The 17,389-nt window shown below is 46.2% G+C and overlaps 1 protein-coding gene across 2 annotated transcripts in view; it reads left to right on the top strand.

Moving 5' to 3' along the window:
• Nucleotides 1–10,762, top strand: part of Rabgap1 (RAB GTPase activating protein 1) — a 99,557-nt gene extending 88,795 nt beyond the window's left edge. For both annotated transcript variants that reach the window (XM_028887929.2, XM_037204475.1), the window contains 5 exons: nt 5,348–5,452; nt 6,180–6,263; nt 6,693–6,764; nt 7,897–8,094; nt 9,167–10,762. In XM_028887929.2, the coding sequence (XP_028743762.1) occupies nt 5,348–5,452; nt 6,180–6,263; nt 6,693–6,764; nt 7,897–8,094; nt 9,167–9,289 (582 nt within the window). In that variant the 3' untranslated portion in view covers nt 9,290–10,762. The remainder of the gene's footprint in view (nt 1–5,347; nt 5,453–6,179; nt 6,264–6,692; nt 6,765–7,896; nt 8,095–9,166) is intronic.
• The last annotated feature ends 6,627 nt before the right edge of the window (nt 10,763–17,389 follow it).

Here is a 17,389-nt window from a genome sequence, read left to right as displayed (position 1 = left end):
GAGGTCTAGGCAGGAGGGGTAATGGCTGTGGCCCAGGTAGAGTCGGGATTGCATAATTTGGCATACTGTTTAAAGAAAAAAAAAAGTGGACGCCTTTAATCCCAGCACTTGGGAAGCAGAGGCAGGCGGATCTCTGTGAGTTCTAGGCCAGCCTGGGCTACAGAGTGAGTTCCAAGACAGGCTCCAAAACTGCACAGAGAAACCAAAAAAAAAAAAAAAAAAAAGCTTGCAAAGAACAGTGGGTCAGAATCCCAGCTGCAGTGAGAACAGTTCATGGCCATTAGCTCCCTGGGACAGCACCTGGGCTCTCACTGCTATACTGCCACAGGCCTGCTTGTCAGGTGCACACAGTTGTCACTGCTCAGGCATTTCTGCCTGGAGAGGAGAGGGAGCTGGTGTTATGTGGACAGGGCAGCAGAGCTCACCTCACACTTGCTCACAGCTGTGGACGGTGCTGCAGAAAGGAAGTGAGAGGAAAGAATATTCCCAAAGGCACAGCAGTGGCAGGCTGACCAAAGGCTTAGGTGGGCATCAGCTCGAGCTGTGGCATTTTCTACTCTGTAAGAATCAGTGATAGTAGTCATCTAGTGGGGGGTGGTAAACTCTAGACTTACATTTTTGTTTTGGGGGGGGGGCGAGGCGGGGGGTTCTTTGTTTTTTTGAGACAGGGTTTCTCTGTGTAGCCCTGGGTGTCCTGGAACTCACTCTGTAGCCCAGGCTGGCCTCAAACTCACAGAGATCCACCTGCCTCTGCCTCCCTAGTGCTGAGCACCACTACCACTCAGCTGGACTTGGATTCTTAAGCCTGTCTCTAAGCAGTGTAAACCTGTTTTTCAGATGTCTTATCCTGGCACTGTAGTCAGAAAACCAGGCTACGCTCCTGAGACCTGAAGTAGAAACAATGAAAACTGTAGCAGTTTCTCCCTTGGCACCAGACACAGTTTACAGCACTTCACAGAACTCTGCTAATCTCTTATCTTACCTCTTCCAGGAAGGAAGTTGTTGGTTTTTTGTTGTTGTTTTTCCCCTTTTGAGACAGGATCTTACTATGGAGCTTAGAACAGGCTTAGAACTTTCTATATAAACCAAGCGGGTCTAGAACTCAAAAAGATCCATCTGCCTCTGCTCTCAAGTGCACCTTCACACTAGGCTAAGAATTGTATTTTTAATAATTATGAGGCTCAGAGGGTAAAGATATCCAGAAAGCTAGAGAGCTCTGGAACTCACTGGAATGCCTGAGATCTTTCCTGTGATCTCAGACTGTCTCCATAATAGATACAGAAACAGCCAAAGAGCTATGATCTGATGTTTTAACTACATCACAAGCACAAGCTAAAGAAGATGAGTGAGTCTGATCCGTAAGAGCTGGCATTTCTTTGGCGCTGCTGGGTGGTAGGCCTTGTTCCAGGCACTCTGTACAAAACAGCCAAGTGTCCAGGACCGCGGTCTCCTTCCACTGGTCATGAAGTGGAAGCAGCACAGGTTGTCCAGGGAGTTGCAGAGCCGTCGTCATGGTGAGACCCAGATGGCCTGAATCCAGTGCTTACACTCTAAGGAGGCTAACAGTCTGGCAATAGGAGCCCGTTCCAGCCCCCGCAGTTCTGAGCAGACACCCTTTCCCAGTTCATCTTCCCTGATTAGTGCCATCACTGAAGGGGATGTGAAGAAGTTGGGGTACTCTCACAGTCCTGTGACTTCAGTGGCTCAGTCTTTAAAAGAAGTTCATTCCTTTTGAATCTGTGCTCATACCTCTGTTGTGTTTGTTATCTGCCTCTTTGTGCTGTTTACAGCTGTGGAGAAATGTCTAGTCATTTAACTCCTCGGTGACCCCAGAAATCTTTCTCCTCTGTGCACTGGCGTGACAGTTGTAACATTGGGGTTTCGAGAAGAGGGAACCTATACAAGGTCCCTGACATGGGGCTGGTGGTACTGTCTCAGTCCCCTGTAGCACGATGCTCCTCTGCCTTAAGACAGTATGGCATCGGAGCAGAGAACAGCATGGGAGCGAGGCGCTGGGCCAGCCCATTACTAGACTTTGCTATAGGGCCTCAGCCCCCTTGTCAAACATCAGCTGACTGACTCTTCCTTAATTGGTCTAATTGACACTCTAGCTGTTCCATCCTTATTCCAGGACAGAAGCTTTATATATATATATATAAAATCTTAAAATGAAGTCATTTAAGTCATCTGGCTTTGTTCTTTTTAAAACTTACTGCCAAGTTCTAGAAATAGATGCCTTCTGGGATTTTAAGCCAGGTTTCATGGAATCTGTTGATTTGTGCAAGGCTTGACAGGTGAGCAGCAGCTGAGCCCTCAGCCTGTGGCATGTCACCTTTGTGTTAACATGCCTTCAGTTCCTGTCAGCACAAGACTTGCCCCTGTTTCACTCTGTTACTTTTACTCTGGTTGGTTTGGTTGGTTGGTTGGTTTTCAAGACAGGGTTTCTCTGTGTAGCCCTGGCTGTCCTGGAACTCACTCTACAGACCAGGCTGGCCTTGAACTCACAGAGATCCACCTGCCTCTGCCTCCCAAGTGTGCACCACCACTGCCTGGCTGGTGGTGTTTTCTTAATTTTACTTACCAGTTGTTGATCACTGATTTCTAGAAATACAGGTAATTTTGTGCCATACCTTGCCAAAATCTGATAGTCTAGTTGAGGTCTGTGGGGCTGTTTTTATTTTTCTTTTGAGTTTTCTGCATGCACACACACACACACACTGTTGTATCTGAATGAAGACTTCAGTTCTTCTGCCTTTTCTACTGCTGTACTTTCTAAGGTCTTTAGAGAGCAGGTGATATGGCTTCGTTTTGCTATTAGTTTTGGGGGCAACTTTGAGGAGCAGAGAAACCTTTACTCAGTTTTGTCATGATTCTGTTGAATTTTGCCACACACTTTTCTTGCATCTGTTATAATGGCAAGATATATTTTCTTAGTTTTGTTAACATGTTACATCATGATGTAAACTAACTTTACATTCCTATAAGTCCCAGTTGAGTTTCATCCTTGTTTTATAATAGTAAGAATTGAACATGGCGCTTCACACATGCCAGGCCAGCACTCTACCCTGAGCTGCAACTGAGCTCTTCTTATTTGTCTTGAGACAGGGGCCTTACTAAATTGTCCAAGTGGGCCTTGAACTTGTGATATAGTAAACTTGGTTGTGAGGCTTACAACTTACTTTTCAGGAAATTGTGAGCTGACTAGAGCCTGGAGTTCGGGTAGTTCTCATTCTTCTGTTCCCCCAAATGCTGGGATTAGAGGTGTGCACTGCTTAGCTGGCCTTGGTTTTGTGTGTGTCTGAAGAACTTTGTCCTTAGTGACCGAGGGTGTGGCACTGCAGCTGCTGCCATGCGTTCATACGTCTATAGCAGTGTTCCTTTTGCACCCCTGCCCTCACCTGATTGGTTGTTTATCAGTAAGGCTGGTCTTTCCAAACACCAGCTTTTGTTGTACTGTTCTGTTAATGTCTGTTTTGAGCTAATTTCTTTCTATTTTGTGGAGATTTAATCTATATATTTTGTACTATCTTACATGTTTTAAAGATTACCACAAACCTTTTTAAAAATCATCATTTAAAATTATGAAGCTGGGTAAGCACTGTCTTTATAAGGACAGCCCTGTTAGCTATTTACCTATTTTACTTCAAACTTACAGAGTTTTATGTAGTAGGAGCATCTACATGTGTCTCCATTGTCTCCTTCCTTGTGGAATGGCCACAGCAATCCTCACTGCTCTTATGTCTGTGTGTGCTGCATGGCAGGCATCTTTTCTACCCTCTCCTTTTAACACACCTTTTGTCTTTGTTATATCCAGATAGAAATTTGTTTTCTATCTTGCTTGCTTTTTCTTCTCTTTTGCTGCATCCTTTGTTTAATTAGGTATTTGCTTGGTCTTCCATCAGTCACATTATAGACTACTGTGACTTATCTTTTGCCCACAGCTTCTGCCACTTCAACCACCCAGGACCCTTAACCTTTTAGACATTCATTCTCTGATGTCTAAGACATTCTTCTGACAGAAGCCCCAGTGATAGGAGAATGTACATGGTTTCTACTTCCCTCCTAGGGACCAGTTGTTTCCCGGATGTTTTTCAGCTTTCTGATTACAGTGGAAGGGGAATCTGGAATATATATATATTATCCCCAGATGGTCTCATCTCAGCTGCTTATGTAAACAGTAACTGCAGCAAGTGGGGTCCCATCAGAGGACTGTGGCTATGGCAGTCCAGTAGCCTCAGCACACCTTCCCATCAGCACAGTGCTCAGAGTCAGCTAGAGTGGTGAAGCACTTGCTTTGGAGAGTCTAACTCTGCCACCTGGCTTGTGGGAGCTTAGGAGAGGACACCCCCACCCCCACCCTTGCTCCTGTAGAAGTAAAGCCTATAGCTGGATCATCTCTTCCCCTGGCTGACCCATGCTTGAAGTCAGCTTCACTGAGTCACCTCCTCCGTGCAGTGCTCAAGTGCTCTCAACCAGCTGTATTCTCCTTACTGTCTCCTTGTCTGATGTCTCCATTTTGCTTGTGACTGCCTCTTGGGTTTGCAATGGAGGAGGAAGTAGTGAACTGTCACCGGAAAGGGCAGCACGCACCTCTGTTTACGCCAGCACAGTCTGTAAGTAATCAACAGGCAACTGAGCGTGCTCATGTCATGCCTGTCTCAGTTACACATGGGAAGCCCAAGATTGGAATCAACACTGTTTAATGTCAGAGAAGCTTGGGAAGGTTGTCTAGGAACAGACCAGAGAAGACCATCCCCCTAGCTTTCTTGATTGGTGTCCAGCACGATAGACACTCTTCAGTTATCTGTGGAGGGATCAGAGTCAGGAAGCACATGTATTTCCCCCTGGGATTCACATCTCTACTCACCAGACATTTTGTGTGTGCTAGGAAAAAAGACTAGGGTGGAATATGGCCATTCAAAATGATACAGCGTGCCTGCAGGAAGCAGCCTTCTCTATTGAATAACTTTAGCAAGAACACATATGCAGGACTATTTAGATGCACAAGAGAAAACTGTATTAGAATTCACAGCTACCATTCCAGTGATCACTCTAGCCTAGGCACTATACTGATTGCATGTTATGCTGGAGAGCCTGGAGCTTAGAATGGGTCTCAGTAACTTATCCATGTGTCGAGAGTCACTCAACTATCAGATTTGAGACAAGTCAAAAGCTCAGTTCCTCACCACTGCGCTGTACTATCGCACACTTCAAGTAGTCTAGGTGTGACTTGAGCTATCATTCCTGTCTGGATTGGCTTTTCCTACTTTCTTAAAATGGAATACTGCCCTGTCAAATTCTGAGCTTAGTTGAGTGCTCAGTGATGGTTATCTCCTCAATGTTTCAGGCAGAGGAAAAGGGAGATGCACTGAATAAGGAGCTGCTGATGACCAAACAGAAGCTGATTGATGCAGAGGACGAGAAGAGGCGGTTAGAAGAGGAGTCTGCACAGGTGAGGGGATCCTTGCTCCATATACCTGCATTTTGCAAATACTGGTGGGTTCAGCTAGAACCTCTCAGCACTGGAGAACCTGGACAGTGGCTTTGCTTAATTTTCAAAGGCCTTTTTTATTCCCTCTCTAAAACATAATGGTTCTTAACAACTAAAGCATGAGTTAGTGTATCATTGAGGTGGGAGAGGCTCCTGTATATCAGCATGGAAAGCAAGGGGAGAGTGCTAGTGTCTGCGGGAGAGGGTGCATCTCAGAATGTTCAGTATTCCTGCTCTTGACCTCAGTGCCTCTGTCATACACTGTGAGAGCTGAGAGTGCTGTGGGACCCAAAACAAGCTCCTACCCCCTCCCTCTGCACATCTGCAGAACCTCCACAACTACTGTCTCAGACAGGACTGGCCAGGGTGAGCCTGACTAAGCTCAGAGGCCTGTATAACACTACCCTCTCTTCCTGAGGGTTTCCATCTGTGTGGCCTGCATTGTTTCTTGTACAGTGCTGAACTGACTTCGGCAGAAGCCTCACTGGAACTGAGCACCAGCGGTTTTTAAAGTGTTACTTTTCTCCTTCTATTGTCTTTAAATACAGAAGATTAGTGTTGTATTGAGAGGAGGAGAAGGTGGATGTGAGGGGAACTAAGCCTAGCCAGAGTTAGGTGAGGCACTTTTTGGAAGGCTCAGCACTATGCAGTTAGTAACCGAGCTTCCCTTTTCATTTCATGTGCACAGTTAAAGGAAATGTGCCGCCGGGAACTTGACAAGGCAGAATCAGAGATTAAAAAAAACAGCTCTATCATTGGTGACTATAAGCAGGTGAGTTCCTTTACCAGGGCCTGGGCTGGGTACATGGTGGGGAGACTGCACTCTCGCCTCAGTGCAGAAGCAAACTGGCATCAAGCCCCTGTTCATACCTCAGTCTCACTTGTGAACTAAGCAAGCCTGGGAAGATTTTCTTGTTGGGTTTCCACTAGGCATGCTTGGAAGAGTGCCAGTGTGTGTCTGAATGTCGGCAGATCACCCCTCCAAGGCTGGTACAATTTTACAAACACAGAACCATACTGAACTTGTCCCCTCTATACCTGGGATCTCACAGTGGCCTATAGAGAACTTGCCGGCCACTTCCCATCTGTGAGCGTGTCAACCTCACCTGTCCAATCACAGCGTATTCCAGCTGCTGCTAGAATAGAATTTATTCAAAGTCCAACTTATGTAGGTGACATTGAACCTTTTATTTTCCTTTAGATTTGTTCTCAATTGAGTGAAAGACTGGAGAAGCAACAGACAGCCAATAAAATGGAAATTGAAAAAATTCGGGTAAGACTTCTTGACTAAGCAGATTTCATACCCTCTAGTTCATATTATGGCCTATCCTTGACACACAGGTCCAAGTGAACCAGACTGAGCAGTCCAGATAAACTGCCTGTCACAGGCTTGGATCTGTTTCCTCTGGAAGGATTGAGAATGAGACCACATGTGCCTTGGCTTTAGACCTCACACTTGGACTCCTGTCATAAACATCATCGGGAAAGCTGCACCACGTGTGGCTTGAGGTGGAGATTCTTGCTTCACTGTTCTGCAGACTCTGGATGAGTTCAACCCCTCACACCACAGTTCACATTCTGTTGCATAGTCTTCCAGTCTTTCCTGGTCTTACGTTCCTGGTCTTAGTTTAAAATATAAAATTACATTCATCCCAATTAGGTGTTCTTTAAACATTTACATCTCTAAATTTGGGATATGGATGGGGGGGGGGGTGTATAATAGAATTTCCCAGTGGCAATCCTGTTTTGGTGAAATGTAAAATATTTGTGACTGTTTTACATACCTTTTTTTTATTTTTACTATTTTTAATAATAATTTTTTATATTTAAGTTGTGTTTATGGGGTAGGTAAGGTAAGTGCATCTGAGCACAGGTGCCTGTGGAGGCCAGAGGCATTGTATTACCCTAGAGCTGGAGTGGTGAGAAGTTGTGAGCCACCTGGTGTAGTGCTGGAATCAAGCTTGGTCCTCTGGAAGAGTATGCATGCTCCTAACTACTGAGCCCTTTTTCCAGCATCTACATCCAGATTTTGTGTCCTACTTCTGTGTACTAGTGTTAGTATTTACCCATTCTCCCGTGTTATCAGGCTCCCCTGAACAAGCACTGACTACCATATCCCACTGCTCCTAGTTGGATAGGTATCTCTCTATGCCCAGTGCGTGAAGGTCCTTGTACGTGAGCCTTTGTTCTCTTACCCCAGCACTCCTCACGGTGTACAGCAGGTCAAGAAGGGATATTCTTACTGCTTTTGGTATGGAACACCAACCAGGTAGTCTTCGAAGTAGGTTACTGACAGTTTCCCAAGAAAAACAGGCTTTTCTAGTACTCACAAGAGACACTGAGGCACGTGCAGTATCTGACAGGTACCATCTTTTGGGACTCTCTACTTTCTGTGTTCACTTCAGCAAAAGGTAGATGACTGTGACCGCTGCCGAGACTTCTTCAACAAAGAAGGGCGAGTGAAGGGCACCAGCTCAGTCAAGGGGGTTTCGGATGAGGACACGGATGAAGAAAAAGAGACACTCAAGAACCAGCTACGGGAGATGGAGCTGGAACTGGCACAGACCAAACTGCAGTTGGTAGAAGCCGAGTGCAAGATCCAGGTAACAGCAGAGCATGAAGGCACACACTCCCTTCGCAGTCCAGATTCCTGGTGTGGGCTAGAGACCCCAGAAATGACTTTTGTGGTTTCGATGTCATGTCCATTGCTTAAACTGTGACCACAGCCCTTCTGGGTAGAACACTATCCTTTTTACCTACCAGAGCATGTTGAACCATTTAGCCCGACCTAAGGATCTGGACTTTATCATAGTAAGAATTACCACCAAAGCTTCAGTCTTTCTAGTGGGACACAGAGCTAGTGTTTAAAAACTGTCGCTGCCCCACTCAGGCTGGGTTAGTAATCTCCCTAAACCTCAGGTTCCTGGTGTCCATATAGAAATAAGGATTCTAATCTTGTCGGGCTGTATTGAGTATAAAAATATCATGTAGGAAGGGCCATACGTGGGTATGGGGGCTTAACAAATGCAAACCTCTTTGTCCTAACCTATCACTTTTGTGACCTTGGGCATATTTCCTAATTTATATGAGTTTCCAGCCATCCTTATCACTGGGGCAGCATGAGTGGCAGGAACCTGGTTCAGGTCTAAAACTTCAGACCAGCTCTCCCATGTCACAGGCCATTAATGGACACATCTACTTCTGTCAGGTTCTGCCCTAGATTCTGGAGAGGGTTTGCAGGACTGCCCAGCACAATCAAAAAGTCATCACCAAGATAGCAGTATCTAAACTGTGGTCAGAGAATGGACAGAGCAGCCCCAGAAGGACTGGAGCAAAGAGCATTCTGGGCTGAGGGAGCAGCTCAGACCACAACCTAAGGGAGAAGAGGCCTGCCTAGTGAGGAATCCCAGGAAAGGGATGAAAACCAGGGCCAAGGCTAGTGGTGGAGAGCTTGTGGGTCTGGGCTGTAAGGCATCTCAAATGCCATACTGAGTGATTTGGATTCACAGGGGATTTAACTAGATGGTAGTATGCCTGACAGTGAGTGAATCAAGAAAGAGCTTTACTAGGAAAGCTCCCAGATACATAGGCACTGTACCCTGCCTCAGAATGAATGGATGGATGGAGCTCTTGGTTCAGCTGTTCAGAGGCTCACACTCACTGCTCTCTCTGTAGGACTTGGAACACCACTTGGGCCTTGCCCTCAGTGAGGTGCAGGCAGCCAAGAAGACCTGGTTTAACCGCACACTGAGCTCCATAAAGACAGCAACTGGAGTTCAAGGAAAAGAGACATGCTGAGAACAGCTGCTGCCTCCAGACACCTCCAGAAAACACACCACCTTTGGTTGCCTTCTTTGGCCAGATGTGATTCTGTGACATGTTCCAGGACCAGAATGTACCTAGGTCAGAGCTGTCTAGCATGTTGGTAGGTCAGTGGGCCAGGGCTCCTGCACCAGGCTGCCAACCTGACTGATGTTCTGGACATGCACCTGCCTCTTAGTGCTGTCCAGGCCTCTTGACGTATAGGAGCACCTCGCCCAGTCAGGAGTTAGGGCATCCTCCAATGTGTTTTTGTTTTATTTTCTAAACCCTTTATTTAAAAAAAAAAAAAAAAGAAGAAGAAGAAGAAGACACACACACCTTATCCTTTAGGCTGGGGGCAGGGGTTCAGTGCCGGCAGAAGCCTCCAGAGAGATGAGAAGCACTTTTGAGTATAAGAGTCTCGTAGTAATGGCTCAAGTCACCTAATTTTGTTAACCAGTACAGTGCACAGGTTTTGATTTGGCATTATTCACATTTCTGAGCAATTCTATGCAACTCTCATAGTCCTGGTTTTTTTTTTTTTTTTTTTTTTTTTTCTTTTTTGAAGCATTAGCTGCCAAAACGGCTTCAAAAGGCCGGAATGGGCCACATGACTGAGACTGAATCAATCATGATGTGGACAGCTCTTACTTTGTTTAATGTGTCATGTGTACATATATATGTGTGTGTGTGTGTGTGTATAAATACCTATATATAAATATATATATAAACACCTTTCCTAGTACCCTGCACTGACAGTGTTTAAATCCCAGGCTCAGCCAATAATCTGTACCACTGCCGTCTGTGGTTATGAGGCACTTCATGTTCTTCCTGCCATTGTGGAAGCTGGCGAGAGCTCCTTCACCTTTTAACATGAGGTGCACAAGTGAGGAAGACTGAGCTATGTGTCCAAATACGCACGAGAGTGCACACACTGTATGGTCCCTACCTTCCTGGCCTGTCTCTCCCAGAGCTGCAGGTGTGGATCTGCAGTATGGTCGGATGGGCTGTGGAGTCTCACTTCAAAGTTATGAGATGGTGGTTTCAGCACCTTTTTTAAAAACTAAAAAATGAAGCAAACCTTTTGACTTAATTTATGTGGTGATATGCTGACAAGCAGCCTCACGGGGGTTCACGTCCTTTCTACTGTGTGGAGGTGGCGTGGGTTTGTATATAAGGACACTTGAGTTGCTTTCTTTCCCTGTTGGTTTTACTAATGCTTGATGAGGTCATCTACAGTGGGGAGAAAACAAGTGGCCAACCCTCCCCCAGACCACCCCCCACCAATTCCTGTGTCTGTGTTGTTCAGTTACCACAACAGCTGTAAGCCCATCTAAAACTAGGTGTGTGGACATTGTGCTAGGGTAGTTTGTGCGTCGACTTTATGAACTGAAATATAAACCAGTAAAATTGTATTACTATTTCTTTTGTTTAACAGCATATTCATTAAATATTTTGGTACAAACAGCATTGCTTTGTACAAAGCTGTTTTATGATTGCGTGTTCCTTTCCCATGCTCCAACAGCAGTCAGGACTGCATGTGCTGTCACATGTGCACATCAGGCAGAGCTGAAAAGTGCCAACCACACGGGGGAAGAACACACAGGTACAGGTTGTGTTGTGTAAGAGATGAGTGCAGGTGGCCCTCCCTGAGAAGTACAGTGCTGTGGTTGACAAGTGAGATACCCCAGTGCTTAAAATCTAAGGAAGAAAGTAGAATTATGTTTGGAAAGATAAATCATCTCACCAGCTGGAGATGGGAGAAGAAACAGCAAGGGAAGGAACTGAAGAGCAGAGCACCCGGGGGCCTGGGATACTTGCTCAGCCATAGGGAAAGCAGTGATGATGTCTTCAACTGAGGTTCCTTACCCTCTCTGGCTGGTCCTTTCAGCATCTTTACATCCTGGGGATGCAGGTAGCCAGGTAGCATTCTTTATCTTCACTTCTCTGAATGTCAATGTTACTTTTCTAACCATGCTTCCCACTCCCCCCACTTGCCCAAACCTCCAGAACCACCATAAACTGTCTCAGAGTGGTCTCTGCCTGGCTTGCCTACATAACGGCTGATCCTTAGGCCCAGCCTGTGATAGGTGGTCTTGGAGAGGCCTGGATGGTGGCTCCAGAGCATAGTCGAGACCCTTTCAATGTTTACAGGGTGGAGGACATAGCTAGCTCCATACTTTTCCAGGCTCAAGGGTCCCATGTTCAGGAGTATATCTTGGCAGAAATCTCCATCTTAAAGCTACACCATCTGAGAAAGGAAACCCCATACACCAATCAATCTTAATGTATGGGCCTAAAGTAACTGATAAGGATCTTGAAATGGGGAAATAGCTTATAGGTATGGGACATGTTGCTGGACTGCTGAAGGGTCTGCAAAGGAGACAGACAAGGCAGGGAAACAACTCTGCAGCGACAGATAGGGATATGCTGTGTAGAAACGGGATCAAGGTATAGGAAGGAGAGAGAAAGCAGTAATCTGTAAGTCAGGTGGAGGTCCAGGCAAAGGAGCCTCAAAGTGGTGGGGAAACTACTGGAGATATTAAAGGCAGTTTGCATTTGGGGAAGTTTCCAACTGATCCTTTAGGGGGTTTAAAAAAATGGAAAAAGAAAGTAGGGTGTGAGCAGGGGTGACAGACTAGAAAGAGAACAAGAAAAGGAGTCAGTGAAACTTCATGACACAGAAACACTAGGAAGATAAATTGGCTTTCAGTGTTTGGATCCTAGGTGGCTTTGGACAGAATGGTGGAGATGTCTGGAATGTACATTTGCTAAGGAGTGAGTCATCTGGTAGCACAAGCTTTGTCTACTGATGCTGTCCTGTGTGGCAGTATTCAGCACACAGGACAGGGGAGCACAGGCACATTCAGGGAATGTGCAGAGTACACAAGCACCAGACCCAGACAGGGGTCTAAGAACAGCCACACGATGGGGAAGAGTGGGGCAGGTGTCTCAAGTGAAGGTCTGTTAGTGAGATAGGAAGCAGTGTTGTTAAACTGTTGATGAGGCAGATCCAAAAAAGGAGTGTTGCAGTCGGGGTTACTGGGGTGTAGCAAGGGCAGGAGGAGGCAGACAAAATAGGCAAACAGTTAAGATAGCTAGGACAGAATGTGGACAGGCACTCAAGGGAATGAACAGGTCAAACAGTTAAGAGCTGGAAGGGCAGCTTGCTCTCTGTGCTCAAGGGTAGTAAGAAATACAATCTGCAGCCTGAAGGACAGACAACTTGGAGCAGGTCAGCCCCTTGTCAGCAAGAGCTCTAAAGTGCTAAGCCAAGTTGGAGAGGAAGAACACGCTAAGAGGAACGAAGAAAGGGAGAATCCACACAAACCCCAACTAAGCCCAGAACACCACCATGCCCAGGTGTAAATGACCCAAAAGCAACAAAAACCAGAGCCTTTGTGAAGGGGCGTTGTGGTAAGAGAGTCTCCTCACTATTCAGCGTGCCATATGCTAAAACACTGATCTCAGAATCACTGAGGGGAGGGGTCAAGGCATGAGCTGGAGCAGACAGGATTAAAGCCATACAAAATGACTGGGTGCAGGCTCAAAGAATAAAGGGCATAAGCACTAGGCTCTCTACCTTCCTATTTTATAGGTGACAAGGCCACACACCTGGACTGTTACCCTGTAGTTCTAACTCCCAGGGTGGGGAGGAGATCCATCATGCCTGCCTGCTGCTCAAGTGGTCGGTCTCTTCACTAGATGCACTTTACATGGAAATTAGGGACCATAACAAAGTACAGCACTGAACTCGTACCCACTCAACCTTTCTCTACCTGCCTCATGGGGGCTGCTGAGAGCTACCCACTGCTGGAGGCTCTTGACTCGAGTCACACCTTCTTCCTCCTCTACTCCTTCCCTTCCTGGTTCCCTAATAACCTTTTGCTGTGGGCTGAGCCCTGTGCCTGTTATAGGAAGGTACGCACCCTCAGGCCCAGAGAATGCAGTTACAGCAGAAACCGGCTGCCAAGTCCAAGCTGATGATGTGCAGAGAGAACATGGGGTCCTAAGTTATAAGGTGCTTCAGACACAACATCCAGTGCTACTGTCTACTTACCTAACTGGTGGGCCAGGGGTCACAGTTGTCTCCAGCAGGTTTCCCACAAGTGGCTGCTGGAGAAAGAACTTCACCACCTTTGGAGTCAAACTGCTTGCTGCTGCCCTGTTTCTGGTAATGCCCAAGTCTTGGCAACCCATGGGACAGTTGTAAGGGTTACGAATGAGGGATGTAAAAAGGTTTAGACTGCATGCTGATGCAATATGATATACTACTCAGCGCCAATTGAAAGTTTAACGGGGCAACAGACTATACAGGCCCTGGGCCCACAGCCCAAATCACTGGCTATCTCAGGACACACATACAAAATGAATCCCTCCGTGTGAAGTGAAAAATCTCTGAGATGAACAAGTTTGCCTTGCAGGCCCAGAAAGGGAGTGGGGCTTATAGTTCGTTCAGTTTTATTGATATGTCTCTTTGTGTTTAGTTAGGTATGTATGTATGTGCAGGTGCCCACAGAGTCCAGAAGAGGACAATGGATCCACTGGAGTTGGAATTACAGGCAACTATTGGTGGATGCTGGGAACTGAACCCAGACCCTCTGAAAAAAACAGTGAGCTCTTTTTAACCACTAAGCCATCTCTGCAGCTGGCACTGGAACTTTTCTTTTCAGCAGACTGAGTCCTGCACAGAATAGTTCAGGCCATTCCTATTTTACACATAGCATTTATTTTTATTCATCCAAATGGGAAAGAAATGCAACATGTCAAGGCATTACAAACCGCGGCAGCCAGACAAAGGGGTCTATCTATGGCAGAGTCCAACATATTCAACACAAAGGAGCCACAGTGTAGGTGCTGCTTGCAGGGCTCGGAGCAGCAGGGTCCCTTTGGATGAAGGCCGGGCATCTCTGGGCGAGGCACTGATGATAGTCCACACATGCAGGCTGCTGCTTCAACCACGCTGACACTTGTAAAGTCCAGAGTCTACATGTCACCACAGGCCCAGAAGGCATGGGGCAGTCCATGGTGCTTATGTTTCCAATGTTTAACATAGTATACATCTTGAAGTTATTGCCAAAGACTTTGCACTGCAAATTATACTATTTACACTGTGTACTTGGGAAAAACAGTAAATACAAATGGGTATTTTAAACAGACTCCTAAGCAGTAACTTGACCAACATCAGACTGGAGTAAGCTAAGCCTGGAGAAAAATGCCACCTGTAACTCTGCAATAGACAGGTTTTCTCCTCCTAGACCAGCAAAGTATTTGCCAGGGCCCTGGTGTGCTTCTTGAGGTCAGTACTCCCCCCAATTCCTGGGATGCAGAGCAAGTGCCTTGGACAGGCTGTGAGGATGTTCTGCCCCACCTGGCAGTTTCTACAACTGAGTGTGCTTTCCAGGAACAGGAATATGGATAGTTAAGCACCTCCACACCACCAGGGTGTGGCCTGTCGCTGGAAAGCTGCCATGTTAAGTGAGCTGGGAGCAGGGAGGGGGGGGGCAGCACTCCGAATCCTATTTAGGTGTCTTGTGAGAAGTGGATGCTCCCCAGTGGCACCAGGCTAGCCTGAGCAAAAAGATGAATGTTAGAGAAGGGACTGCATGCATCTGGTAGCAGCACTTTTGTCCTTGGGTCAAGTAACAGCAGAGTACATGTGGAATGTGGGCTTACCACATCTTCATAGATGAATACCATCACTACCTTGAGGGTCAGCTGGGACATGATTATGTCCAGGGAACAAATTTACTTAGATCCTGTGTCTTGATTTCTAACCCAGAATCTTATGTTTATGCCAACAGGAACCAAGTTCCTTGGCCAGAGTAAAAAGGTATGCTCAGTCAGGAAGGGTGGAGCTTATCCACCACTCGGAGGAAGGCAAGGAGCCAGAAACTGGAAATGCAACTTTCTAAGTTACAGGAAGAAACTTAAAGGCAGTCTTCCTAACTACCTTAAACTTCCTAATGCTGTCCTTACTCTTGACTCATTTCCTTGACCACTTAACAAGGAATGAAAACTTTTTTCTGGCTCCCAGTACAGAATAATTAGTTAGGGCAGAGTTTTGTTGTTGTTGTTGCTGTTTTTAATGTATTTTTAATTTTAACCATCTATTTCCCAAAGTAGGAAAACAAAGAGATGGCATTAAACTTATAACTGAATACTAGGACACATGATCAACAGGCATAGCTCTATCATTTACTGACAGCCAGAAGACAAGAACCACCCTATGAGGCTAGAGCACAGCACAGGACTTAGCTGCCAAATAAAAGGATATTCCTGGTATTAGCTATGGACAGAGTGCACACTCTTTAGCAAAGACAGAGCCAGTCTCCATCTACTGCATGCAAAAATCTCTCTTCCATGAACCTAGAAACTTCTCTAGAAATATGCAAGGTATGTTCCTTCTATCAGCCTCAGAGACATGACCAGGCAGCACAGCCCTACTTAGCAAAGGTTCTCAACCTGTGGGTCGAGACCAACTTGACAAACTATGTCCAAAAAAAAAAAAAAAAAAAAAAACTATTTACATTTTGACTAATAACAGTAGCAAAATTGCAGTTATGAAGTAGCAATGAAAATAATTTTATGGTTGAGGGGTCACCACAACATGAGGAACTGTATTAAAGGGTCTTAGCATTAATTAGGAAGGCTGAGAACCACTGCTCTAGAGGGAGCTAAGTAAGGCTCAAGACAGCCAGCATGTCTCCCAGGCACACCAACTGCAGATCACAAAACCTTACTGAGAACAAGCCGTTGTTGCTGGAACTGGGTTAAAAACTGCCCTGAAGTACGTACCTGGAGGAGAGAAGAGGGATTCCAAGGAGTACCCTCCAGGCCCAAGATTCACCTGTCCTCTAGAAGACTGCAAAGCCTGGCCTGAAAGGAGTCTGCATTCCATAGAGTTTCTTTACCCTGTGATTGGTTCTGAAGGGGGTGAGAATGGGAGTGGAGGGGATGACTGGTGTCCATCATTTTACCCTCACACACACAGGCCCCAAGCCAAAACTAGCCTGAATACAAAACAGATCAAGGCCAAAGAAACATTGTTAGTGACCTTTAGGCTTACAAGAAAGAAAAGGCCTACAGAATGATGAAATTGTCATGTGCTGTCATGTAAGAAAACCTTCCAATGCTCCAGCGGCCCTTTTCATCCTAATCCCAAGAGCTCCTCACCCCTTGACAGTCTAGTACACACTAAATGGAAAGGTGTAATTTATAGTTACAGGCATGGTCTACTATAATGAGAGTGACATTCCTCAATGTAGTGTGTCTGTGGCCACTTTACCCTCCTAAACTCATCTGTTGACTGCCCACCACCCGGAGCACAGTCCATGCCCCTCAGCCTGTCACCCAGCCTGTCCCAATCTAACCCAAGTACCTCTTGGCAACATAAAAGATGTGGCTCTGGTACAACCTCCTGACCAGATCATGCCATCCTCTAGGTCCAGCTCCACAGCTGCTGCCTCCCTTGGGCATTCCCCACTCAGTCTTCCTCTTCTAGGAGGTCCTGAGCCCTTCTGTTTCACTCTTTGGTCAGCAGTGTGCCTCCGTCACTTCCTGCTGACAGGATCTGCACCTTCCTTATCCTCAGTAATTGCCCAGGAGAGCTCAGGTGCTGCCACAGGACAGATGCAAAGGCTAAATAATCTTGACCGTCTTAAGGCCAGGGCTGGCTTCTGGCATAGTGTGTAAGTAAGGTGTGACAGAGCCACACTCACCAATGCCCAGATTTTCATTTTAACAGATGGGAAGTTGGCCATGGAGTTCTTATTACTCAAAGATTGTTAGGCTTGGTGTCCCAGATACCTTCTAAAACTCTGACCTAAGGCTTCCAAACAACTGCTACCTCCAGTTCTAGTCCCCAGCAGGGCTACAGAAGCCCATCTTGACCTGCTCACTGTAGAGTAGCAGCCTATTACCTGCAGGCCCTAATTTGAATACCTCCTCCCCCGCAAAGAAATTCTAGCACTGAAAAGAACACAGGAGACACATGGCTAGGTGGAGACTAACACAACTGAAACCCAGAGCAAATCCTTCAATAACCACATAGTTTCATCTGTCCTTAAGAACCTTTTTAAAGATCTCCTTTCCCAC

The sequence above is a fragment of the Peromyscus leucopus genome, chromosome 4 (genome assembly GCF_004664715.2).
Source record: "Peromyscus leucopus breed LL Stock chromosome 4, UCI_PerLeu_2.1, whole genome shotgun sequence".
Classification (NCBI taxonomy): Eukaryota; Metazoa; Chordata; class Mammalia; order Rodentia; family Cricetidae; genus Peromyscus; species Peromyscus leucopus.
The sequence above is the reverse complement of the archived record's forward strand: the minus strand, read 5'-3'. Positions and strand labels throughout refer to the sequence as shown.